Genomic DNA, 27,943 nt, shown 5'->3' on the forward strand with positions numbered 1-27,943 from the left:
AGTTTTCTGTTTGTTTCTGTATTCGTAAAGATTACAAATATATTAAGACTAAGATTGATGGTGTGAACATTGTGGTTTACTGTTGAGTATCTGAAGGGTGAGAGTTTACCGAATTATTCTGGCAATTCTCACAGAATTGTTTGTATTATTGTTATTTTGGCCTCGATTCGAGTTGCCACGGCCTCTTTGTTTCCTCTATATCGGCCTCGTCCATTACTGTAATAGTTGGAACTGCTGTAGCTGTTGTAATTATTATTACGACTACTATAGTTTCCTCTGAAGTTTCCACGTCCGCGGTTTCCACCACGCTGTGAATAATTTTTGAAATAAAGGACAGTATTAGGTTGTCCAGTTGCTTCCGTGCAACTGTTGACGAACTTGGATATGGCATCATTCATTGTGTTGAAGGTGCCAGCATGCATGATAAGTTTTACCTTATCAATTGTGCAGTTCTAAGTCATGGCCTTGACGGCATGCTGAGTGGAATGATTCCTTCCCAATTCTAGTGATAGTCCGTCTGATATGTATGCTCCTTTTAAGGCTTTCGCCATCTGCTCAACCTCTTGTGTGTTTTGGTTTGCAGTTTTGTTGCGTTGCTGTAGGTTCATCAGTTTTGCTGACAATACTCCGACAGTTTCGGCCTTGACGTTGTCTTTTAGTCTAGAGATCACCTCGGAAATCGTTGTTTCGTTTCCTATTAGATTTCTAGCGGCACCCTTAAGTTTTGTTATTATTTAGAGACTGCGAGTTGTTTGTGCTCGACCTTTATTGCCTCTACTTTTTCTAACGCATCCACAAAACTTGTTAGATTTTCCGCTTTACCATCAAAAACTGGTATCAGCTTGGATGCTGTATTTATGAAATCAATATTGGATTGTGCCATTGTTGCTTGTCTCGCTAGGATTATCAGAATCTGTGTAACTATCTCTATCTGTGTATACCGCTGGAATAGTAAGATTATTTAAATCTTCCTCTTCTATTTTGGGGTATACCTCTTATATTTTAATTCGTTTGTTTCAGCTGATTCTATGTCAGGTGCAGTGTCTTCTGCTATGGGAGTGTTTAGAACATTCGGTATTACTATTTCTAAACTGAATTTTTGTTTAACCGATATTAAATTAGATCGTAGTCGTATCAGAAGTTTAGATACCTGAGACAATTGATCTTGATTCAATCTCTCCCTGTGACTATGTATTAGTATTCGCGCTTCTTTAAAGTTCTCTACTAATATCTCAACATGTTTTCTAACTGTGTTCTTCTGGATTGGTTTATTCTGGGTTTGTGACTTATACGATTTGTCAAAATTTGCTTTGATATTATTTATTTCTTTATACATTTCATTCCAATCCATTATATCATGGGCATTGCGCTTAGTTTAGCCATTTTTTTAAAATTATATCTGTTTAAAATTATTTTTATTTTTATTTTTTATTTATTACATATAAGTTAACACCGGCCAAGCGCCCCCTTCCCTTCACCGCCTCTCGACCCGGATACCAGACACCGCGACTTCCCTCATCACCCCACGACCAGCAGAGACACAGCAGCGGTAGTGCAGACACCAATATATATGTGAATAAATTTAGTACCTGCCGCGGCGATCTGTCCACATACCCTGTGACGCGGCATATTCGCGGGCACAAAACACTAAGTAATATGAAACAAAAGAAGCGATAGTCTACTGCGGGGATAAGTCCACACCATTGGGTAGCTTATTCGCGAGTCTAAAAATTCCAATTTTTATTAAATAAACACAGATAACCGCTGCGGCAATTAATTTGCGTGCGGCAAAAATTATAAACCAATTTTGAAAAAAAAAGAAGAACATTTTTTCCAATTATAAAAAATGTGTCGTGTAAGTGGCAATCTGCTGGAAAGGCTAACGGATGTGGAATGCATTCAGAAAAAGCTGCCCAGTGGATTTTGTGGCAACCGTACCTTGGTAGGCACAATGCCAAAACGGATAAATACGGACCACCGCGCCGATAAACACAACTACACAGAAATAAGAAAATAAAGTACCAAAAAAAAACACGAATTTTGTTTTTTTTTTCGAACAAAAAGAAAATCACATACTAATTATAATCTAATTTCAGAATAATAATCCTGTAAGAGAGAAAACAGAAGACCTCGAAAAATTGAAAATGGTGGGCATGAAGGAAGAGGTTAGGAAAATAGGAAATAGAAACTGACTTCGAGCGACGCAACCCGGTACCAGAGATACCGCTACCACTAATGCGTCCGCGTACGGAGTACGAACTCAAGAAGTCTTCGACCGTACCGGATTGCGTAAGGGAGCTTGTGACTTTCGAGGGAGATTCTGAGAAATACAACTCTTGGATTAATAGGGCTCAATCCATTGTTAACGATTTCGAGGTCGTACGGGAGAAACCCCTATATACATAGGTCAGTCCTTATTCAGATTAGGCAAAAATTTAGGGGCAACGCTGACATGACACTCAATGCCTATAACGTGCGGGAAGACGATTGGGCAGAGGTCAAACGGGTACGGGTGTTGGTACGCTTGAGTACGAACTAGCTCAAATGACCCAGGGAAGCCAAAAACTGGACGATTTCTACCTTAAGATCAATAATCATGTCTCGCTCATAATGAATAAAATTAGGAGCATGAATTATTCTACAGAGATAACCGATGCTTTTCTTGCCGGTCAAGGAGACAAAGCCCTTAATGCTTCTATAAGGGGAGTAAACGGCGACGCTTCTAGGCTACTGATAATCCGTAAGCCTGCGGACGTCCACGAGGCATACTCTATTTGCCTAGAATTACAAAAAATGGAACCGAGGAACCCTGCACCAAGGGCGCCTTTTTTTAGACAGACCTTTAGCCAAAGTCACCAGAATTATAGACCTATCGCACCAAGGTTCCCCCAGACGAATAAGTTACCAATAACCATTTAAGCCATAGGGTACATTTTAATTCGGGACACAACTTTGCTCCCAGCGGAAGCCCGCAGAGCCCCCCAGGATTCCAGGGAGCTAGAGCAATCAAACATGAGTCAAACCATTCAGGCCAAAGTTACAGATCAAATTTAAACTCGCGTCAAGGAGAGGCCGGTGGCATCAAACGAAACCCGAGCGCTAATTCCAATAATAAACCCCTTCCGTAAAGCCCAAAGGCTTTACCATATCCAGTCCACTCCATCATCAGACCCCGTTCCCAATGAGTGTTATCAACAACACTCTGGTAATGAGGGGGAGGAGCTGGAACACCCATCGCAAGGGGTAGAACATTAATCTCCCTTGGAGGAGATACAGTGTATTGGCGATGGTGAACAAAATTTTATGACCGACGCCTCTCTAGTATAACATACATAGAGTATGGGACCAAAACAGGGGCCAAGCTACAATTTCTAATAGACACCGGCGCTAACAATAATTTTATAAGCCCCAAGAACTCCGCCGGCTCTATAGCATTACCCACACCGTTTGTCGTTCAGTCCGCAGGGGGTAAAGTTAAAATAACGCATTGTATCACTGGACAATTTTTTAAACCGATTGGGAACAATACCGTTCTCACCTTTTTTGTCCTTCCCGGACTAACATCATTTGACGGCATCATAGGAGACGACACCCTAAGAACTTTTAAAGCCCTGATCGACAGGAAAAATGACCTCCTGACAATATCACCCGATATCAAAATTCCCCTTCTTGCTAAAAAATCCCTAAATGTACACCTACTGTTAGAAAAAAGGCACCCTGAGTCTGCAAAGGAAGCTTTACACGGCCTTATTAGCGAGTATTTCAAAATCTTCGAGCCACTCTCACAAGGAGAGAGGCTGAGATTCGCGCAAGCACCTCAGACCCTATATACACAAAAAGCTATCCCTACCCTACCAACATGAGAGGGGAAGTGGATAGACAGATAGAAGAACTCTTGCGGAATGGGATCATCAAACCATCTAAAAGTCCCTATAACTCGCCGGTCTGGGTAGTACCAAAGAAACCCAAACCGAACGGAGAGAAACAATATCGCATGGTTATCGATTTTAAACGCTTAAACGCTGTGACGATTGCATTGCGATCCATTTTGGCAAGCCTAGGGAAAGCCAAATATTTCACTACTCTCGATTTAACCTCGGGATTCCATCATATTTATATGTTGGAGTCTGATACCCCAAAAACAGCATTCTCTACAATGAATGGGAAGTACGAATTTCTTCGCCTTCCGTTTGGTCTAAAAAATGCCCCAGCGGTGTTTCAAAGAATGATCGATGATGTGTTACGGGAACATATCGGCAAAATTTGCTACGTGTACATAGACGACATAATAGTTTTCAGTGAGGACTATGAAAGCCACTGGCAAAACCTTCGCGCTGTCTTCAAGAACCTGGAGAAAGCCAGACTGCAGGTCAACTTAGAAAAAACCAATTTCCTATCAACTCACGTTGACGAGAAAAAGGTAGAGGGTGTCACAAAAATGAAACCATCTACCAATGTAAAGGAATTAAAGAGTTTTCTCGGCATGACATCTTACTATAGGAAATTTATTAAGGATTATGCAAAGGTCGCGAAACCACTAACCAATTTGACTCGAGGAGAGTTCGCTAGGATTAAGTCGTCACAGTCGAAAAAAGTTCCCATTGAACTCGACGAGGCCGCGATGAAATGCCTTCAATGACTTAAAATCTATCCTTTCATCCTCAGAGGTTTAGGCATTTCCAAATTTTTCTAAACCCTTTCACTTAACCACTGACGTGTCGAATTATGCCATCGGGGCAGTCCTTTCTCAAGTAGACGCTGGCAAGGATAGGCCAATAGCGTAAATCTCTCGGTCCGTGACTCAGACGGAAGAGAACTATGCCACCAATGAAAAGAAAATGCTCGCCATAGTGTGGGCCTTAGATAATCTTCGGTCTTATTTGTATGGTGCCGGGTCCATCAAGATTTACACCGATCACCAGCCTTTAACATTTGCCCTGGGCAATATAAACTTTAACGCCAAGTTAAAACGTTGAACGTCCCGTATTGAGGAATACAATTGCGAACTAATATACAAACCAGGGAAGTCGAATATAGTGGCCGATGCACTTTCAAGGGTTACAACGTACATTAACCATCAGGGCTCTGGCACCGATACCGCCTCCGAGTCAGATTCTATAGCAACAATTCATAGCGCTCTTCAAGACGCATCTCATTTAATCCCCCACTTTGAAACTCCGATTAACGCCTACCGAAATCAATTGAATTTTCTTCCAGGCCAATCCGATTACTCATGTGAGCACCCACATGCCGGATACGTGCGCCACTCAATTCCCATTAACGACATTACCTCTTCTAAGCTTCTAGACTCACTAAAAAGTACTTGAAACCTTCAGTAATCAATGGGATTAAAATTCCGGACGATTACATACAACTCCTTCAAACCTGTTGCATTCAGAGTTTAAAATTGTTTAAAATCCGCATAACACAGCGCTTAGTTCAGGATATTTCGGACGAAGAGCAAATTTGCGAAGTCATCGAAAAAGAACATCGCAGAGCGCATAGAAACCTGAAAGAGGTCCGCATTCAGATCATTATTCGCACGCAACTGTCAACCTGTGCCACTTGTAAATTGCACAAGTATGACAGGCACCCAAATAAACCACCACTACAGCCAACTCCTATCCCTAATTACCCATGTGAAATACTTCATATCGACGTTTTCACATTGGAGAAAAAAGTATAACTCAGTTGCATCGACAAATTCTCTAAATTCTCTAAACTTTTCCCCTTACAATCGAAATCAGCAATCCATCTTCGCGAAACACTATTGGATGCACTCCATTACTTCACGGCGCCTAGAATGATAGTTACTGATAACGAAAGAGGCCTTCTATGCCCAACTGTCCTAAACTACCTTCGAACTTTGGACATTAAGCTATACCATACCCCAACTCAGAAAAGCGAAGTAAACGGTCAGGTAGAAAGATTCCATTCCACCTTCATGGAAATATATCGATGCTTAAAAGGCGAATATCCCACCTTTAAACCAAACGAGCTTATCTCAATTGTTGTAGACAGATACAATAACTCTGTCCACTCGGTGACAAATAAAAAACCCGTTGACATTTTTTCCAACCGAACTTCTAGAATAAACTATCAGGGGCTATCTAATTTTAAACAGCAAACTCTTGAGGACATTCGAGGAATCATTGAGCACAAACAAAACTTAACCAATAATGGGCGCAATAAACATAGAGGCGACCCAATTTCCTATGAACAAGGTGACACCGTTTATGTCGCCAATAAAAAGATTAAAACCAAAGAAAAGCAGCGATTCAAGGCGGAGGAGGTTGAAGATGACCGAAAGGTCACTATCAAAACAAGGTCTTGAAAAATCTTTCATAAATCCCATCTAAGAAATTAATATTTTTTTTTTGATCAAAAGTGTAGTTTATATTTTTCTCGACAGGGAAGACTGCCAACAGAATATCATAACTCCTCAAAATATTGAAATTTATCTATACAAAAGTGCGTACTGAACGTTTCACTGACTCATAACCTCCTTCATACACAAACAAACAATTAAACATTAGTATTAAACAGAAAAACTCAATAATTCAATTCTTAGTTTAGGTTAAGCAAAAACAAAAAACCTCTCATAACAGGAGAACAATTAATTAAAATGACATTGAACCACATCAAATAAAATTTTTCTAGTAATAATACAAGAAAATACCAAGAACACGAACACAAAAATTAGGCTTAAGACAGAAAAACTATTTTATTATAAGAATCTACATTTCATGTGCACGTAATCCCCTGCCGACGTTACAAGTGCGTCCACAATCTACGTGGCGACAACCCTCCACATTTTCAAATATGATGCACCGGTTGTCCCCTTGCAACAAGGTACCGTCTGGAGGACCAAGGGCGTTTTCAAACTGGCTCACGTCATCAATCTAGGCCACATGCAGCAACTCATCGACCAGGTGGCAAACGAGGCTATGGTGGTAACCGACCAACGTATCAACGCACTAGTTGGCCACTATCTGCAACACGCTTCAGAAGGAATATCGCGCATGGTTGGCGCACCAACACGAAGACAACGCTCAATCGACTGGCTAGGATCAGCCTGGAAGTGGGTCGCGGGATCGCCGGACAAAACGGATTGGAATGCCATCTTGAAAGAGGAGGACAGCTTGATTCGCATCAATACTAGGTTGTTCGACACAACACATGAGTCGCACCAGAAGTTGAACGACGTTATCGGGAGAGTCAACGCAATAGATGGGGACTTCCACGTGACGACGGCCGTTCTCCATAAAGCAATTATAATAGCGGACCAGGTCAATGAAATACTGAGGGCCTGCCAACTTGGAAAAACTGGAGTGGTCAACACGAATCTCAGGGACCACGACGAGGTCGACACAATACTGGCGGAGGTGGACAGCCTCCCTTATCAAAACGTTGTCGAAGCCGTCGAATTCTCTAAACCAACAATCCTGACAAACGGGACTGCTCTTTTGTACATCTTGGCTATGCCCAAGGTAGTGGATAGGAGGTACAGACTAATGAGGATCTACCCAACGATATCCGATGGGAAACAAGTTGTTCTGAAATACAACACATGGGCGATGGACCGCCTGGAAACATACGCCCTCCTCGGAAAGTGTATATCCATCGGCAACACAACGGTCTGCCGAGAAAAGGACTTGTTGAAATTGGAGGAGGACGGTTGCATACCTAACCAACTTCAATGGAACGATATCCACACCAGCCAAGAAGTACAAATTAGAGGGATCGTACGTCATAAAATTTGACAACGAAACAATCTCAATCGGCGACCGGAACTACAGCAGCTACTCATCAACACACCTTATGGCAATGCCCGCCGTGCTAACCCAGGTGAAAACAACGGGTTACGAGCTCTCGCTGAAATATGTCCACGAATTCAGCATGGAAAACCTAAAGAAGTTATCTGTGATGTCAGATGAGATTTGGATATCCTTTTCAGTGGAGATAGTCATAGCCCTCTCCATTATGATAACTGTATTCATCGTTTGGAAGAAGATAACGTCGACCAAAGGAATCCCTAAACTGCGGGACCCGCCTGCAAACCTGGAAGCGCAGGATACTCTGGAACCCGCAACCAAAGCCTAATAATCTGTAGGAGGAGAGGCGACAGCGCAGCGACAGAACGTCAACGGCAGAATTGCACCGGCAGAATTGCAACGGCAGTAGCGTGAGAATGGAAGAGCACTGACCGCCCGCTAGCTGCCTCAGCAATACCTGCCGCTACCCCTTCCCAACGCCGCGGCCAACCCAAAATGCAGAGCTAGCACTTGGAGGTTAGCAACACGTTGGCCCAAATATCCAGAACCGTTGCTATCAGCAGCGCGACAATGGAAGAGCACTGGCCGATCGCTAGCTGTCTCAGTCATAGCTTCCCCTACCCCTGCACACGGACGGAAATGCAACACCAGCACCTGGAGCTTAGCAACACTTTGGCCCAAAACCCACAAAACCGCTGCTGTCAGCATCGTCCTGCTGCAACCGCTCTGCCAGCGTTAGGCAGTCAACCTTATGATTTAGAATTACTTCGATTTGTACCCCCAAAGCCAGCAGACCATTATTATTTGCAACAATAAAACCATTGTAACGTATAAAAGCGATTACTGTTTTATTTTAAAGTAGCTTCGTAGAAAATAAAGATTGAGGTGTGAAAGAGAAGGATGAAGGGACTTGGAATTGGAAAGGCGAGGATGCAGATAACATTAACTAGGTAATATCCGGGGGAATACTCCCCCCTCTGGCCATGTCTGGCCATAACTTATATATTGTATGTTTAAACAAAGTTGCTTAGATTTTATCCAGGTCATTAGCCCGGCTCATATATCTTTTCTTTAAACATCTATTGTGCAGCTTATATATTTTAATATTTATAATTTATATTATGTTATATAAAAAAAAATATGCATCGCAGTGCAATCAAAAAAATATATGCAACGCAGTGCATGGGTTAATCCTGCGTCCTCTGCTGCGATGTTTCTTCTGATGCTCTTTCCGGTCCGCGTCAGCTGGTCGTCGCCGGCTTTGTTATGCTGACGCTCCCTTGAAGGCGCAGCTGGCGGTCGTGCCTCCCAAGCTTTGTATCTGCTGATGTTGTCCTAGGCCAATGGGCTCTGGCGGTGCCGGTGCTGGCTTCGCACAGGCAGCTTCTCCCACAGAGGTGTAAGGGGCGGATGGCCTCTCACACTAGTTGTTTTTGCCTGTGCATGTGTATTTACAGTGCACACTGCTTAGTGGCCCTTGTCACGGTCGCCATGAAATGTTTAAATGTCAGGATCGCCATGAAATATAAAACAAACTTGTTGTACTTGGTTTATTCTTTATTTCAGGGAGCAGGAGAGGTGCCGCCCCAATTGACGCTTGAATTGATTGTGTCTTTACAATATACTTTTAAGTCTAATTAAGGCAAAGTCTCGTTGCTGCGCTGCTCGCAGGCGGCGACAGAGAGACGGCTATATATGTACTTATGTATATAAACATACGCCCTCTTATGTGAGGAGCGCGAGGGGTATGCACATGCGGTCCGTTCATGCAATTATGCCGACGCTAGCACTTTCTGCGAGTGGCCTAAGCCATAGCAATCGGTTCATATTTCGGCCACTTGGGGTGTATGACCGGGACCATGAATTATGTAAACACTGCAACAAAGTGTTACAGTGCCTACCCTTTAAGTGGGTATTCAATATTAGTGCATACTACAGAGGTGACCGATGGATGCCCCTGTGAGGCGACCTGTGGATGCGCCCGTGAGGAGGGTGATGGATGCGCCTGTGCGGCGGTTGGTGGATGCGTCTGTGAAGTGACCGATGGGTGCGCCTGTGAGGCGGATTGTGGATGCGCCTGTGATGCGGCTTGTGGATGCGTCTGTGAGGCGACCGGTGGGTGCGCCTGTGAGCCGGGTGATGGGTGCGCCTGTGCGGCGGCTTGTGGATGCGCCCGGGAGGCGGCTTGTGGATGCGTCTGTGAGGCGGCTGGTGGTTGCGCCTGTGGGGCGGGTGATGGATGCGTCTGTTCGGGATATACTCCGCATTATTCCATCTCGTTTATTCTCTTATTCTTATTGTCTAAGCTCTTCATTATCTTTGCTCGCCATGTTATTGCTTATTAAAATTGTTTAAGAATCGAAGAGTTTAAAAAAATTTATTTTAATTCGAAAGAGGTAACGAATAATATAAAAAATAAAAAATAAACGAGTGTTATATTCCGAACGTATGCAAGAAAGGGACTAGTAAAATTTCGAAAAAACAAAATAAAATTAATATTTTATTTGTTAATTTCTTCGGCACTAATACGCCGCACGCATAAAATTTAAAGGATATCACAAGCTTAGCCAGAATACCGAAAACGCTGCGAAAAACAACAACAACTCTTGTACTTGTCCAACGACAGAAACGAAAATGCAAAGAGAGAGAGAGTCGAAAGAACTGGCAGCGATATCAGTGCGAGAGTGTGTATGTGTGGTATTCGGCCGGTGGCTCTCTCCTTTATAATATATGTAACGACACTTAGCGGAAAAGGATGCACTGGCCGATAAATAAAAGACAACGAATATATAAGTTAACTAAGTTAACCGGGCGACGGCAATGACCGATCGTCCGAAAGTTCACTCCGGCCAAATTGCTGACACAGCGTCTGGCCGGAAGCCCGTGCACAGCCGGCAAGCACTACCCATTGGAGTGGCCGCTATGAGTCTCTTTTTATGTTAGCTTTAAGTTCAGTTCAATTTTGATATTCACCGAATAAAAAGCACAAGCTCATTCAATATAACTCCGGCAACCGCCGTTAACATTTTATCATTTACAAACTGACTGAGTCTCTAGGCCAGCAGGTTAAGAAGGGCAGTCACCCTTCCATTCTAAACACCGTAATTCACCATTAGAGAGAAATTACTAACCGGACTTCTATACCGAGACAGCGGCGAGGGAACCTCCACTGTAAACTTAAATACTTAGAGGGAAATAACAAACCGGACTTCTGCACGGAGACAGCAGCGAGGGAACCTCTACAATAAAAATAACTAATTTATAAGCGGGATGGAAGTCCCAAGAAAATAGCGTTGAGGCTTGGAAAATGGCGGACGCGCGGCAAATTTAGGAAATTTTTTTGGCAACAGGTTACAGAAAAAAAAAGAAACGAAAACAAAATAAATCAATTATTTTTCTGTCTTGAAATTGAACCCTAAATTGGTGCTCATTACGAGATGTTGAGGAATTAAAACACAATTTGGGTCCACGACGAAATTAAATTTAACACCCAAATATAAAAAATGTTGTTAGACCATGCGAAATTTTATTTCTGTTAAATTATGTGTTAAATGCTCACTATCTACCGATTTTACACGAATGCAAAAAGTTGAAAGATGGTTGAAAGATATTAAAACTAAGATTGATGGTGTGAAAATTGTGGTTTACTGATGAGTATCTGAAGGGTGAGAGTTTCCCGAATTATTCTGGGGAATTCTCACAGAATTATTTGTGTTACGGTTACTGTGGCCTCCATTCTAGTTGCCACGGCCTCTTGAGTCTCCTCTATATCGGCCTCGTCCATTACTGTTATAGTTGGAACTGTTGTAGTTGTTGTAATTATTATTACGACTACTATAGTTTCCTCTGAAGTTTACACGTCCACTGTTTCCCCACGCTGTGAATAATTTTTTAAATAAAGGACAGTATTAGGTTGTCCAGTTGCTTCCATCAAAAACTGGTATCAGCTTGGATGCTGTATTTATGAAATCAATATTGGATTGCGCCATTGTGGTAAGGTTGCTTGTCTCGCTAGGAGTATCAGAATCTGTGTAACTATCTCTATAAGTATATACCGCTGGAATAGTAAAATTATTTAAATCTTCCTCTTCTATTTTGGGGTATACCTCTTATATTTTAATTCGTTTGTTTCAGCTGATTCTGGGTCAGGTGCAGTATCTACTGCTATGGGAGTGTTTAGAACATTCGGTATTACTATTTCTAAACTGAATTTTTGTTTAACCGATATTAAATTAGATCGTAGTCGTATCAGAAGTTTAGATACCTGAGACAATTGATCTTGATTCAATCTCTCCCCGTGACCATGTATTAGTATTCGCGCTTCGTTAAAGTTCTCTTTTAATATTTCAACATGTTTTCTGACTGTGTTCTTCTAGACTGGTCAAAATTTGCTTTGATATTGTTTATTTCTTTCAATCCATTATATCATGGGCATTGCGCTTAGTTTAGCCATTTTTTTTAAAATTATATCTGTATAAAATTATTTTTATTTTTTTTTATTTATTACATATATATTGTATGTTTAAGCAATGTTGCTTAGATTTTATCCAGGTCATTAGCCCGGCACATATATCTTTTCTTTAAACATCTACTGTGCAGCTTATATATTTTATAAAAGAAATTTGCGCACATTATGACAACAATGATTATTAAAAGTACATGTACTCAATATAAATCAATATTATTGGATTCTACTTTGTTTATGACATTGGCAGTGGAATCCACTGTATTTATATCCAAAGTCACTTTTGGAGGTGGTACTATACCTTTATGTTATAATTTGGAATATAATTATTGTTGTTTTCTATTGAGTATTTGCTTATTGCATTATCTTTTATCTATCTTTACAGGTTTCTACCTACTGTTTTGCATAGCCTTACGGGCTGCACGACTAATTGGGCAGAGATGGTTCCGCTCAATTTTACAATTTATATTATGTTATAGAAAAAAAAAATATGCATCGCAGTGCAATAAAAAAAAAATATGCAACGCAGTGCATGGGTTAATCCTGCGTCCTCTGCTGCAATGTTTCTTCTGATGCTCTTTCCGGTCCGCGTCAGCTGGTCGTCGCCGGCTTTGCTATGCTGACGCTCCCTTGAAGGCGCAGCTGGCGGTCGTGCCTCCCAAGCTTTGTATCTGCTGCTGTTGTCCTGGGCCTATGGGCTCCGGCGGTGCCGGTGCTGGCTTCGCACAGGCAGCTTCTCCCACAGAGGTGTAAGGGGCGGATGGCCTCTCACTGGATGCGTCTGTGAAGTGACCGATGGGTGCGTCTGTGAGGCGGCTTGTGGATGCGCCTATGATGCGGCTTGTGGATGCGTCTGTGAGGTGACCGGTGGGTGCGCCTGTGAGGCGGGTGATGGGTGCGTCTGTGCGGCGGGTGATGGATGCGTCTGTGCGGCGGCTGGTGGATGCGTCTGTGAGGTGACCGATGAAGAATAGCCTCGAGTTCGTGCTTTTTCCTGTAAGAAACCCAGGAGACACCCATGTAGTTGTTGTGTGTCCTGGCTGGTGTGCACGAGCGGCGATGCGTTGGTTTCCTTGAAGGATGAGTATCCTTGATAGTCCTGGCTGGAGTGCAGGGGCGGCGATGCGATGGTTCCCTGAAGGATGTGTATCCTTGATAGTCCTGGCTAGGGTGTAGGAGCGGCGATGCGTTGGTTTTCCTTGAAGGATGTGTATTTTTGATAGTCCTGGCTATGGTGCAGGAGCGGCGATGCGTTGGTTTCCTTGAAGGATGTGTATCCCTGCTAGTCCTGGCTAGGGTGCAGGAGCGGCGATGCGTTGGTTTCCTTGAAGGATGTGTATCCTTGATAGTCCTGGCTAGGGTGCAGGAGCGGCGATGCGTTGGTCTTTCCATGAAGGATGATAGTCCTGGTTAGGGTGCTGGAGCGGCAAAGCGTTGGTTTTCCTTGAAGGATGTGTATCCTTGATAGTTCTGGCTATGGTGCAGGAGCGGCGATGCGTTGGTTTCCTTGAAGGATGTGTATCCCTGCTAGTCCTGGCTAGGGTGCAGGAGCGGCGATGCGTTGGTTTGTCCTTGAAGGATGATAGTCCTGGTTAGGGTGCAGGAGCGGCGATGCGTTGGTTTTCCTTGAAGGATGTGTATCCTTGATAGTCCTGGCTATGGTGCAGGAGCGGCGATGCGTTGGTTTCCTTGAAGGAGGTGTATCCCTGCTAGTCCTGGCCAGGAATCAGGAGCGGCGATGCGTTGGTTTCCTTGAAGGATGTGTATCCCTGCTAGTCCTGGCTAGTGTGCAGGAGGGCCCTTGTTGCTTGCGGTTGGTGGTCGATGTCGTCCCTCGGGACTCCGTTGGTTGACTGATCCCGATTGTGTGTCGATGGCGACTTATATATCTCTGGTTCTGCCGGCGTCGGGCATCCTCCTCGGTAAGAAACGAGTTGTGCGAAAGGGATAGGGGAACTAGATATCTGATGGCGTGGATGCCGGCTGCGGCGACTACGTGGCTTAAGTTCTGCGGCTCTCTCTCTCCCTTTTTGTTCTGTGTTTATTTTCTTCCTCGCGTTCACGTGCTCGTGTGCGCGTGCGTATTGTGTTTCTACGTGTGACTTGCCTTTATCTCCACGTGGCTACGCTTCACTCTATCTCTCTCTTTCTTGCTCTGCTTTGCCCCGCTGCAAAACGTGCGTACACTCCTCTCCTTTAGTCCACAACCTCGAATTTTGACCTAAATCTCCCTGATGGTTCTTTACGCCATGAAGGGTGGAATTATCCTGCCTAGTCATGCCTAGTCCCTGTTCGGGTGCCATCTGTAAGGATGCTAATCACGGGCCGGGATATAAACTTCAGTCAGCCTAGGGTCCCCTACAGAAATATTTGTAAATACTGAGACAGGCAGGAAAAGGGATGCGAGATGTGTGTGTGAGGTGGGTTTTTCGAGGGGGGGAGTCGGGGTTTTCTCGGGCGGCCGATCCCGTCACCCAGGAATCGGTTCCGTCAGCCGGAGACCGCTTCCCCGTCCGTTTTCTAGTGACTGGGTTTTAGGAGAATAATTGGGAGGCGAATAGTTCTTTTAATGTTCCTGGCATTTTATTTACAAAGTCCTCCACCACTGGCATTCCACAGTTGAAATTGGCCGTCTAACTGCTCCTCCTCTCCGGGATTACGATTTCTCTCGTTCAACTCACAAAACCGACTCTCCGATCGGCGGGCGGCGGGAGCTGCTCGAGGCCCTTCTCTGCTGCCGACCGCGGCAGCGGCCCTTTCGCTGTCTTCGTGCGAGCTGTCGTCGTTCTCTTCTCTCTAGCTTTACTGCGTCGTCGACACGTGGTGTGATCGTGCGCGTTTTTTGGCTCTGTCGATGTGATGTTGGCTCTGCCGGTGTAATGTTGGCTCTGCCGGTGTGATGTTGGCTCTGCCGGTGTAATGTTGGCTCTGCCGGTTGTGATTGCGCTGTGGGCGCGATGTGCCCAAGGCGTGGTGATGTTGCGGGCGGGCGTGGTGTTGCGGAGCGATTGTTGCGGGCGTGATGTTGCGGGTGCGATGTTGTCCGGCGGCGAAGGCTAACGGGCTTTCGCTAAGCCTTAGCTATGTATGTACAAGTGCCGTTTGTGGGTCTTAACTAACGTAAGTCTAATTGCCCTCCATGGGTCTAAACTAACTTAAATCTGAGTGCCCTTCGTGGGTCTTAACTCTTCCTTAAATTAACCTAAATTCTAGCTTACGGACTACTCTTAACTAAATATCTCTATTTCTAGGGGCAGCGGGCCGCGTGAGGGTTACCTCACACCACATATAATTGCTATAAGAAGGTGAGGATCAAGCATAGCTATTCTAGCCACCTTATCGCGCTATACGCGGAAAACTGTGACGTTCATAATATTAAAATTTATTTTTATTTTGACCTTGTAAAACATTTTTATTCGATATCTAATAATGTACCAAAAGTGTTTTAAATCTGAATTTTATTATGTAGGGTTTAAAGTTTTACATGTTCAGGGAGGAAACATCAGTTATTAAACATACTTATATAAGAGGTGGCGCTTTGACAATTTCTGCTGGTAATTTTGAATTTAGATAAGACAGTTTACGGGTATCTTATAGTTGCGGGACTCGACCAACGCGTTACTGGTTGTTCTTTGCAAGAAGTCAGGCCCTACATATTTGTCACAGAGACAACTGAAGCTTTAAGGAAATTGTATTTAACAATAATATAAGTTTGCTAAGTTAACCGGACAATAAGTCTGCAACGGGATCTTTGCTGACCCAGCATTGGAGCATGTTAACATGCGAACAGACGACTGAAAGTTTTTTCACGATATCAATCCATAAGTAATTAAATATATTAATAAGCGATCAAATAATGGTTCTTTCCCACTATAAAACAAGAGGAAACGCTATAGTCGAGTGCCGTGACTATAAGATACCCGTTACTGTTTTACACAATTTTAAAATATTAATTTTGCTAGTGGAAATTCACAAGGCGCCACCTATTGTCAGAGGAAGTATGTTGAGTATGCTTATAGTGACGTCACTGCCCATGTGGAGCCTTATAACCTTAATTTCTTCATAAATAGCGAAATAATGTTCCGATTTGAAAAATCTTTTGTTAATCGATAGATATTAATAGAAATAAGTCACACAAGGTCAAACGAAGGCATTCATAATAATATTATAGACTCCACAGTTTTCCGCGGTTTGTGGGCGTTACAGTGGGCGTGGCCGGATGCAACTTCGTGGCAAGTTGCAGAGGCATCTCCTAAATACGTGTTCCTAAGCAAAATTGTGTAGCTTTTATAGTTTTTGAGATTTTTGCATTTTTGGTTTTTCGGGTTTTGTGGGCGTTAGAGTGGGCGTGGCGTGATCGGAAAAAAATAATTCGCATTGGGAGCATCATAGAAACATACATGCTTGATCCGAACTTTCTATCTCTTATAGTTACCGAGATATCAGCTTTTCTAGAAAATCCGAAAACCGTCTTTTGAGCCTTGTGGGCGTATGGGTGGGTGTGGCCGGATAGTAGTAGCACTATAAGATACGATGTCATATTAAGATTATACTTTCTGAACTTCAACTTTCTATCTGCAATAGTTCCTGAGATTTTAGCAATTTTAGTTTTTTGCCATTTGTGGGCGTTAGAGTGGGCGTGGCAGGATGCTGTAATAAACTTGCGCTGTCCCGGGACCTCAAGAATCTTCATGCCTAATCTCAGCTTTGTATCTGCTATAGTTCCTGAGATCTCAGCGTTCATACGGACGGACGGACGGACGGACGGACGGACGGACAGACGGACATGGCTCTATCGACTTCGCTATTGATCCTGATCAAGAATATATATACTTTATAGGGTCGCAAAAGCTTCCTTCTATCTGTTACATACTTTTCAACGAATCTAGTATACCCTTTTACTCTACGAGTAACGGGTATAAAGAAAGCAATTTTTGACGAATCCAATACAAGTAAAAACCAAATAAAAACGTGTTGCTTGCATAAGATAAAATCGTTAAACACTGTACCAAACAAACAATTCAAAAACAATACAATATTAAAACTTCGGAAAGGACAACAGGGACGGACCAAAGGCGGAAGTTAATCTACTAGGACATTTGAAGAAAGGTAAATAACATAAATAATGTGAGTGGAATCTTGAAATAACATTCATCTTAAACGTCTGCAACAAATTATTAATAAATCAATTTCCTATTGTAGCGGAACGGATTAGGGATATCGATAGTTAGTAAAGTTTAAATTTATCGCCGCTAGAGGTCGGTATTTTTGTGTGAGAATTTGAGGATCGTGTTTTCGCTTACTCTAAACGGGTCGAATGAATCGAAAAACCAACACTTCAGGTGCGAAGAAAAGGACTCTATTTTCTGAAGCACACCATTAGGCTCTGTTGTAGCGATCAGAGTTAACGCCGACTTGTGTAACTCCATAGACACAACTTCTGAAGCTGGTTCGAAGTGAGAGTTTATAGGCCAATTGCTTTCTGAGTCGAGTAAAAAAGATAGCCGAGCGAACTAGATGGATGTGCTCTTCAATGTCGGATCCTCGAGGCACTATATCCGCTGGGATCACTTTCGTATGGACGTGTCGCCAAATAGCTTTCTCCGACCACTCTTGGATTTCCGCTACTCGGTTTGAGACGAAAACGGCCGAAGATCTGCTAAAAGGTGTGCTACACACAGCTCAAGGCGAGGCCAAGTTTTCGTCTTTAGGAGAGCCACTTTTGATTTGGCTGTCAGTAATGACACTTTTAAACCTTCAGCAGGTTGAGTGCCAACGTAGATGCACGCTCCATGTGCTCGCTGGAAGCGTCAGCGAAACCGTGTATCTCAATCGGAACCTGCGGATCTGTGTGAACGAATCGCGGTACCATAACATTGGGCAGTTGAAGAAAAATTGCCTTAAAGGCTTCCCAAAGGCTTCCTTTTTGTCGCACGAAGATCCAGGAAAGAGTCATCCAACCGAAATTAAACTTAATCTTTTCTAGGTAACCAGACCACTCCAAAGGTTTTGGTTACGTCTGCAGAGATGCGGAGATCTCTGGGCGGTTTGAAATTCACTTTGCCAATTCAAAACCTGCCTCTTGCAAAACCAGAGAATCTTCATCACGAAGACTTTGCAGGTTCTCAACGAAGTTTCATATGTTACGGTATTCAACTTGAAAATCTTCAGAGACCCAGAAGGATCTCGCCTCCACACTATGAGCTGGAAATTTCGGTCAGCTTCCTCGACCATCAGCGTAGAATATAGCTCCTCTTGAATCGTGGGGCCTACCATCAGAATGTTATTCAACACAACCTGTGTCGATGTGCGGCTTGAGGCATCGAATACCACTCTCAACTTGGATGAAGTGCTTTGTGGCCGCTGCACGCATTGGTGCGGAGTGAAATAGTGTGGGCCATCTGGAATTTTATCATTGGAGAGGATATGTGGCCCAGTGATACATATTCTTCCATGAAATCCAGATACATATTCTTTAACGAAGGATCTTTTGACAATCTCCTTTCAAGCGACAAAAATCGACGTTTCGCAACTTCATACGACGAACCAAGAGTTATTGGGTCAGATTTGAGTTATGGACTTAAGCCTTAGGCGGCAAGTCCTCCACAGACAAAATTTCTGCAGGGTGGTGTCTATTGACTCTAGGGCTTTTTCCTGACAGCTGAGATGTACCGAATTTTCTGTCTTTATTTTGTTTTCCGAGGCACATCTCCCTGACACTATTCAGCCCGGAACAGTTTTTTGTAAAATGGGAAGTTCAGGCCCCTGCTTTATATGGCCAACTGACAGAATTTCACAAAACAAATCTACGCCGATAAGCATGTCAATTTTTTGGGGCTTGAAGAAGAATGGATCTGCCAATAGAGTATTTTCAGGTACCCTCCACCCGCTGGTGTTCACCGCTTGATCCGGATGATTACCAGAAATATTTCTTAAAACATAAAAACCAGACGACAACTGACTGCTTCCTATTCACGACTTCACTATTGCGTGTATTTTTTGTTGTTGCTTGAGCAATAGTTTCACCAATGCCCCGCAAACTCATACCCACGAACCTCTTTTAATTTGTCGTCTCTGAACGAGCTCATCGGTCACAAAATTTACTTGTGAACCAGAGTCATTTTTTGTATTAGCAGAGTATCTTTGCAACAATGTGTGGTGAGAAGATTTGCTGTTCTGTTCTTCCCACTTTCTCTTTGTTCCTGCATCGACTTTGCTCAATGGATGAGGATGGCATTTGTTATAAAGAGCTCTGACTGTGTCGATCAGGTTTCTCAAGGCTGTAGCTGATGGCTGGGACATTTTTGGCAGATTGAAAAGTGTCGATATATTGTCGAAGAAAATCAGACAATCATTATCGTACACTTGCTTCAGGCTAGCCAGGGCTGTGGGGTAATTAGCCGCAGTGACTTGGAACGTCCTGACTGTGCCTAAAGCGTCGCCAGCCAGACACGATATCAAATGATTAAATTTTTCAATATTGTGCAGAGTTTGTCGACAAATGTTTCGAAAAGGATTATAATATTTTTAAATTCGGAGTGCTTCCGCTGATGGTTGGAAGAGCAACGCTCGGCAAACGGCATTGGGAAGTGCGCTTCACCGGCGGAGCAGCATCATCGGCGCTCATCCGCCTAACTCTGCGTCTTTTGCTTCGATTTGATTCTGAATCAAAGAAGAATTTTCAATATGCGAATTTAAAATTTCTAATCGACATTCTAATTCGACAAGATTTAGAGATAGTCGACCCTCTTGTAAACACTGCTGTGTTCGGGATATACTCCGCATTATTCCATCTCGTTTATTCTCTTATTCTTATTGTCTAAGCTCTTCATTATCTTTGCTCGTCATGTTATTGCTTATTAAAATTGTTTAAGAATCGAAGAGTTTAAAAAAATTTATTTTAATTCGAAAGAGGTAACGAATAATATAAAAAATAAAAAATAAACGAGTGGTATATTCCGAACGTATGCAAGAAAGGGACTAGTAAAATTTCGAAAAAACAAAATAAAATTAATATTTTATTTGTTAATTTCTTCGGCACTAATACGCCGCACGCATAAATTTTAAAGGATATCACAAGCTTAGCCAGAATACCGAAAACGCTGCGAAAAACAACAACAACTCTTGTACTTGTCCAACGACAGAAACGAAAATGCAAAGAGAGAGAGTCGAAAGAACTGGCAGCGATATCAGTGCGAGAGTGTGTATGTGTGGTATTCGGCCGGTGGCTCTCTCCTTTATAATATATGTAACGACACTTAGCGGAAAAGGATGCACTGGCCGATAAATAAAAGACAACGAATAAATAAGTTAACTAAGTTAACCGGGCGACGGCAATGACCGATCGTCCGAAAGTTCACTCCGGCCAAATTGCTGACACAGCGTCTGGCCGGAAGCCCGTGCACAGCCGGCAAGCACTACCCATTGGAGTGGCCGCTATGAGTCTCTTTTTATGTTAGCTTTAAGTTCAGTTCAATTTTGATATTCACCGAATAAAAAGCACAAGCTCATTCAATATAACTCCGGCAACTGCCGTTAACATTTTATCATTTACAAACTGACTGAGTCTCTAGGCCAGCAGGTTAAGAAGGGCAGTCACCCTTCCATCCTAAACTCCGTAATTCACCATTAGAGAGAAATTACTAACCGGACTTCTATACCGAGACAGCGGCGAGGGAACCTCCACTGTAAACTTAAATACTTAGAGGGAAATAACAAACCGGACTTCTGCACGGAGACAGCAGCGAGGGAACCTCTACAATAAAAATAACTAATTTATAAGCGGGATGGAAGTCCCAAGAAAATAGCGTTGAGGCTTGGAAAATGGCGGACGCGCGGCAAATTTAGGAAATTTTTTTGGCAACAGGTTACAGAAAAAAAAAGAAACGAAAACAAAATAAATCAATTATTTTTCTGTCTTGAAATTGAACCCTAAATTGGTGCTCATTACGAGATGTTGAGGAATTAAAACACAATTTGGGTCCACGACGAAATTAAATTTAACACCCAAATATAAAAAATGTTGTTAGACCATGCGAAATTTTATTTCTGTTAAATTATGTGTTAAATGCTCACTATCTACCGATTTTTTACACGAATGCAAAAAGTTGAAAGATGGTTGAAAGATATTAAAACTAAGATTGATGGTGTGAAAATTGTGGTTTACTGATGAGTATCTGAAGGGTGAGAGTTTCCCGAATTATTCTGGGGAATTCTCACAGAATTATTTGTGTTACGGTTACTGTGGCCTCCATTCTAGTTGCCACGGCCTCTTGAGTTTCCTCTATATCGGCCTCGTCTATTACTGTTATAGTTGGAACTGTTGTAGTTGTTGTAATTATTATTACGACTACTATAGTTTCCTCTGAAGTTTACACGTCCACTGTTTCCCCCACGCTGTGAATAATTTTTGAAATAAAGGACAGTATTAGGTTGTCCAGTTGCTTCCATCAAAAACTGGTATCAGCTTGGATGCTGTATTTATGAAATCAATATTGGATTGCGCCATTGTGGTAAGGTTGCTTGTCTCGCTAGGAGTATCAGAATCTGTGTAACTATCTCTATAAGTATATACCGCTGGAATAGTAAAATTATTTAAATCTTCCTCTTCTATTTTGGGGTATACCTCTTATATTTTAATTCGTTTGTTTCAGCTGATTCTGGGTCAGGTGCAGTATCTACTGCTATGGGAGTGTTTAGAACATTCGGTATTACTATTTCTAAACTGAATTTTTGTTTAACCGATATTAAATTAGATCGTAGTCGTATCAGAAGTTTAGATACCTGAGACAATTGATCTTGATTCAATCTCTCCCCGTGACCATGTATTAGTATTCGCGCTTCGTTAAAGTTCTCTTTTAATATTTCAACATGTTTTCTGACTGTGTTCTTCTAGACTGGTCAAAATTTGCTTTGATATTGTTTATTTCTTTCAATCCATTATATCATGGTCATTGTAGTTAGTTTAGCCATTTTTTTAAAAATTATATCTGTATAAAATTATTTTTATTTTTTTTTATTTATTACATATATATTGAATGTTTAAGCAATGTTGCTTAGATTTTATCCAGGTCATTAGCCCGGCTCATATATCTTTTCTTTAAACATCTATTGTGCAGCTTATATATTTTATAAAAGAAATTTGCGCACATTATGACAACAATGATTATTAAAAGTACATGTACTCAATATAAATCAATATTATTGGATTCTACTTTGTTTATGACATTGGCAGTGGAATCCACTGTATTTATATCCAAAGTCACTTTTGGAGGTGGTACTATACCTTTATGTTATAATTTGGAATATAATTATTGTTGTTTTCTATTGAGTATTTAATTATTGCATTATCTTTTATCTATCTTTACAGGTTTCTACCTACTGTTTTGCATAGCCTTACGGGCTGCACGACTAATTGGGCAGAGATGGTTCCGCTCAATTTTACAATTTATATTATGTTATATAAAAAAAAATATGCATCGCAGTGCAATCAAAAAAAAATATGCAACGCAGTGCATGGGTTAATCCTGCGTCCTCTGCTGCGATGTTTCTTCTGATGCTCTTTCCGGTCCGCGTCATCTGGTCGTCGCCGGCTTTGCTATGCTGACGCTCCCTTGAAGACGCAGCTGGCGGTCGTGCCTCCCAAGCTTTGTATCTGCTGCTGTTGTCCTGGGCCTATGGGCTCCGGCGGTGCCGGTGCTGGCTTCGCACAGGCAGCTTCTCCCACAGAGGTGTAAGGGGCGGATGGCCTCTCACACTAGTTGTTTTTCCCTGTGCATGTGTATTTACAGTGCACACTGCTCAGTGGCCCTTGTCACGGTCGCCATGAAATGTTTAAATGGCAGGATCGCCATGAAATATGTAAAACAAACTTGTTGTACTTGGTTTATTCTTTATTTCAGGGAGCAGGAGAGGTGCCGCTCCAATTGCCACTCCAATTGCCGCTTGAATTGATTGTGTCTTTACAATATTCTTTTAAGTCTAATTAAGGCTAAGTCTCGTTGCTGCGCTGCTCGCAGGCGGCGACAGAGAGACGGCTATCTATGTACTTATGTATATAAACATATGCCCTCTTATGTGAGGAGCGCGAGGGGTATGCACATGCGGTCGGTTCATGCAATTATGCCGACGCTAGCACTTTCTGCGAGTGGCCTAAGCCATAGCAATCGGCTCATATTTCGGCCACTTGGGGTGTATGACCGGGACCATGAATTATGTAAACACTGCAACAAAGTGTTACAGTGCCTACCCTTTAAGAACTCGGTACAGTGGGTATTCAATATTAGTGCATACTACAGAGGTGACCGATGGATGAGGAGGGTGATGGTTGCGCCTGTGCGGCGGTTGGTGGATGCGTCTGTGAAGTGACCGATGGGTGCGCCTGTGAGGCGGCTTGTGGATGCGCCTATGATGCGGCTTGTGGATGCGTCTGTGAGGTGACCGGTGGGTGCGCCTGAGAGGCGGGTGATGGGTGCGTCTGTGCGGCGGGTGATGGATGCGTCTGTGCGGCGGCTGGTGGATGCGTCTGTGAGGTGAAAGATGGGCTTGTGGATGCGCCTCTGAGGCGCCTTGTGGATGGTGAGGTGACCGATGGATGCGCCTGTGAGGCGGGTGATGGATGCGTCTGTGAGGTGACCGATGGGTGCGCCTGTGAGGCGGCTTGTGGATGCGCCTGTGCGGTGGCTTGTGGATGCGCTTGGGAGGCGGTTTGCGGGTGCGCCTGTGAGGCGGCTGGTGGATGCGCCTGTGCGGTGGCTTGTAGATGCGCCCTTGGGGCGGCTGGTGGATGCGCCTGTGAGGCGGCTTGTGGATGCGCCTGTGAGGCGGCTTGTGGATGCGTCTGTGAGGTGACCGATGGATGCGCCTGTAAGGCGGGTGATGGATGCGCCTGTGCTGCGGCTGGTGGTTGCGTCTGTGAGGTGACCGATGGATGCGCCTGTGAGGCGGGTGATGGATGCGCCTGTGCGGCGGCTGGAGGATGAGTCTGTGAGGTGACCGATGGATGCGCCTGTGCGGCGGCCGACGCAGATCACTGGTTCGGAACCAATTCTCCGCCTGGCCAGTCAGGAGGACGATGATAGCGTGCGACAGATACTCACGGTCAATCCGGTGGGTATCCGCCCGTTCTTCGATGTGCTCTATGAAACTGAGGGGGTCCGAGGTGCCGTCGAGTGACAGTCCCCATTTGGACACTTTGTCAATCAACATCGAACAGATGCCGGCATCGTACTGGTGCGCACCGGTGCGTACTGTGCCCTCTGATTTTCCTCGCGTCTCTGGGGACGGGGAAGTGCTGCGTGGTATGGTCAGCGTGTGGCTACTGCTTAGTCCCTTTTCGTGGGAGGGCGGTAGCGGCGAAGGTGGCTTGGTGTCTCCGGATGGGGCGTTTCCATACTTGCGTTCCATCTCCCCGAGCCGGATCAGGGTATCTTCGGAGTGTTCCGTTTGCCTGGCGAACGCGTACAGTCGGGCCCGCTGCTTGTCGACCGTACCGTTTTGTTCGAGGCCGAGCTCGAGAAGAATAGCCTCGAGTTCGTGCTTTTTCCTGTAAGAAACCCAGGAGACACCCATATAGTTGTTGTGTGTCCCGGCTGGTGTGCACGAGCGGCGATGCGTTGGTTTCCTTGAAGGATGAGTATCCTTGATAGTCCTGGCTGGAGTGCAGGGGCGGCGATGCGTTGGTTCCCTGAAGGATGTGTATCCTTGATAGTCCTGGCTAGGGTGTAGGAGCGGCGATGCGTTGGTTTCCTTGAAGGATGTGTATCCCTGCTAGTCCTGGCTAGGGTGCAGGAGCGGCGATGTGTTGGTTTCCTTGAAGGATGTGTATCCTTGATAGTCCTGGCTAGGGTGCAGGAGCGGCGATGCGTTGGTTTTTCCTTGAAGAATGATAGTCCTGGTTAGGGTGCTGGAGCGGCGATGCGTTGGTTTTCCTTGAAGGATGTGTATCCTTGATAGTTCTGGCTATGGTGCAGGAGCGGCGATGCGTTGGTTTCCTTGAAGGATGTGTATCCCTGCTAGTCCTGGCTAGGGGTGCAGGAGCGGCGATGCGTTGGTTTGTCCTTGAAGGATGATAGTCCTGGTTAGGGTGCAGGAGCGGCGATGCGTTGGTTTTCCTTGAAGGATGTGTATCCTTGATAGTCCTGGCTATGGTGCAGGAGCGGCGATGCGATGGTTTCCTTGAAGGAGGTGTATCCCTGCTAGTCCTGGCCAGGAATCAGGAGCGGCGATGCGTTGGTTTCCTTGAAGGATGTGTATCCCTGCTAGTCCTGGCTAGTGTGCAGGAGGGCCCTTGTTGCTTGCGGTTGGTGGTCGATGTCGTCCCTCGGGACTCCGTTGGTTGACTGATCCCGATTATGTGTCGATGGCGACTTATATATCTCTGGTTCTGCCGGCGTCGGGCATCCTCCTCGGTAAGAAACGAGTTGTGCGAAAGGGATAGGGGAACTAGATATCTGATGGCGTGGATGCCGGCTGCGGCGACTACGTGGCTTAAGTTCTGCGGCTCTCTCTCTCCCTTTTTGTTCTGTGTTTATTTTCTTCCTCGCGTTCACGTGCTCGTGTCTAACTGCTCCTCCTCTCCGGGATTACGATTTCTCTCGTTCAACTCACAAAACCGACTCTCCGATCGGCGGGCGGCGGGAGCTGCTCGAGGCCCTTCTCTGCTGCCGACCGCGGCAGCGGCCCTTTCGCTGTCTTCGTGCGAACTGTCGTCGTTCTCTTCTCTCTAGCTTTACTGCGTCGTCGACACGTGGTGTGATCGTGCGCGTTTTTTGGCTCTGTCGATGTGATGTTGGCTCTGCCGGTGTAATGTTGGCTCTGCCGGTTGTGATTGCGCTGTGAGCGCGATGTGCCCAAGGCGTGGTGATGTTGCGGGCGGGCGTGGTGTTGCGGAGCGATTGTTGCGGGCGTGATGTTGCGGGTGCGATGTTGTCCGGCGGCGAAGGCTAACGGGCTTTCGCTAAGCCTTAGCTATGTATGTACAAGTGCACGTAAGTCTAATTGCCCTCCGTGGGTCTAAACTAACTTAAATCTGAGTGCCCTTCGTGGGCCTTAACTATTCCTTAAATTAACCTAAATTCTGGCTTAAGGACTACCCTTAACTGAATGTCTCTATTTCTAGGGGCGGCGGGGCCGCGTGAGGATTACCTCCCACACCACATATAATTGCTATAAGAAGGTGAGGATCAAGCATAGCTATTCTAGCCACCTTATCGCGCTATACGCGGAAAACTGTGACGTTCATAATATTAAAATTTATTTTTATTTTGACCTTGTAAAACATTTTTATTCGATATCTAATAATGTACCAAAAGTGTTTTAAATCTGAATTTTATTATGTAGGGTTTAAAGTTTTACATGTTCAGGGAGGAAACATCAGTTATTAAACATACTTATATAAGAGGTGGCGCTTTGACAATTTCGCTGGTAATTTTGAATTTAGATAAGACAGTTTACGGGTATCTTATAGTTGCGGGACTCGACCAACGCGTTACTGGTTGTTCTTTGCAAGAAGTCAGGCCCTACATATTTGTCACAGAGACAACTGAAGCTTTAAGGAAATTGTATTTAACAATAATATAAGTTTGCTAAGTTAACCGGACAATAAGTCTGCAACGGGATCTTTGCTGACCCAGCATTGGAGCATGTTAACATGCGAACAGACGACTGAAAGTTTTTTCACGATATCAATCCATAAATAATTAAATATATTAATAAGCGATCAATTAATGGTTCTTTCCCACTATAAAAAGAAAGCAATTTTTGACGAATCCAATACAAGTAAAAACCAAATAAAAACGTGTTGCTTGCATAAGATAAAATCGTTAAACACTGTACCAAACAAACAATTCAAAAACAATACAATATTAAAACTTCGGAAAGGACAACAGGGACGGACCAAAGGCGGAAGTTAATCTACTAGGACATTTGAGGAAAGGTAAATAACATAAATAATGTGAGTGGAATCTTGAAATAACATTCATCTTAAACGTCTGCAACAAATTATTAATAAATCAATTTCCTATTGTAGCGGAACGGATTAGGGATATCGTAGTTAGTAAAGTTTAAATTTAGCGCCGCTAGAGGTCGGTATTTTTGTGTGAGAATTTGAGGATCGTGTTTTCGCTTACTCTAAACGGGTCGAATGAATCGAAAAACCAACACTTCAGGTGCGAAGAAAAGGACTCTATTTTCTGAAGCACACCATTAGGCTCTGTTGTAGCGATCAGAGTTAACGCCGACTTGTGTAAGTCCATAGACACAACTTCTGAAGCTGGTTCGAAGTGAGAGTTTATAGGCCAATTGCTTTCTGAGTCGAGTAAAAAAGATAGCCGAGCGAACTAGATGGATGTGCTCTTCAATGTCGGATCCTCGAGGCACTATATCCGCTGGGATCACTTTCGTATGGACGTGTCGCCAAATAGCTTTCTCCGACCACTCTTGGATTTCCGCTACTCGGTTTGAGACGAAAACGGCCGAAGATCTGCTAAAAGGTGTGCTACACACAGCTCAAGGCGAGGCCAAGTTTTCGTCTTTAGGAGAGCCACTTTTGATTTGGCTGTCAGTAATGACACTTTTAAACCTTCAGCAGGTTGAGTGCCAACGTAGATGCACGCTCCATGTGCTCGCATGGAAGTGTCAGCGAAACCGTGTATCTCAATCGGAACCTGCGGATCTGTGTGAACGAATCGCGGTACCATAACAT

General features: G+C 43.9%; 2 protein-coding genes across 2 annotated transcripts; both read right to left on the minus strand.

Annotated features, from left to right (window-relative positions):
* Positions 1-9,672: 9,672 nt before the first annotated feature.
* Positions 9,673-11,559, minus strand: LOC121530414 (arabinogalactan protein 1-like). The gene is made up of 2 exons (XM_041819478.1): positions 11,500-11,559; positions 9,673-10,020 (listed from the first exon to the last, which is right to left on the minus strand). Exons 1-2 carry the CDS (start codon positions 11,557-11,559, stop codon positions 9,673-9,675), a joined length of 408 nt encoding a protein of 135 aa, XP_041675412.1.
* A 1,510-nt stretch (positions 11,560-13,069) lies between these two features.
* LOC121530415 (serine/arginine repetitive matrix protein 1-like) lies at positions 13,070-27,943 on the minus strand. Its single transcript, XM_041819480.1, has 5 exons — positions 27,821-27,943; positions 25,849-26,208; positions 24,092-24,987; positions 23,533-24,031; positions 13,070-13,375 (listed from the first exon to the last, which is right to left on the minus strand). Exons 1-5 carry the CDS (start codon positions 27,941-27,943, stop codon positions 13,070-13,072), a joined length of 2,184 nt encoding a protein of 727 aa, XP_041675414.1.

This window comes from Drosophila eugracilis, unplaced genomic scaffold (assembly GCF_018153835.1).
Source record: "Drosophila eugracilis isolate 14026-0451.02 unplaced genomic scaffold, ASM1815383v1 contig_1497, whole genome shotgun sequence".
Lineage (NCBI taxonomy): Eukaryota > Metazoa > Arthropoda > Insecta > Diptera > Drosophilidae > Drosophila > Drosophila eugracilis.

Bases quoted from the DNA above. Each gene is read 5' to 3' on its own strand.
- LOC121530414 (XM_041819478.1), bottom strand. From the start codon at position 11,559: ATGGACGAGGCCGATATAGAGGAGACTCAAGAGGCCGTGGCAACTAGA. The intron at 10,021-11,499 runs GTAACCGTAACA...TATCCCGAACAG, and splicing joins CAACTAGAATGGAGGCCACA to ACGCATCCATCACCCGCCCC.
- LOC121530415 (XM_041819480.1), bottom strand. From the start codon at position 27,943: ATGTTATGGTACCGCGATTCGTTCACACAGATCCGCAGGTTCCGATTG. The intron at 24,988-25,848 runs GTGAGTTGAACG...ACATCCTTCAAG, and splicing joins CCGATCGGAGAGTCGGTTTT to GAAACCAACGCATCGCCGCT. The intron at 13,376-23,532 runs GTATGCACTAAT...CACATCCTTCAG, and splicing joins ATCCATCGGTCACCTCTGTA to GGAACCATCGCATCGCCGCC.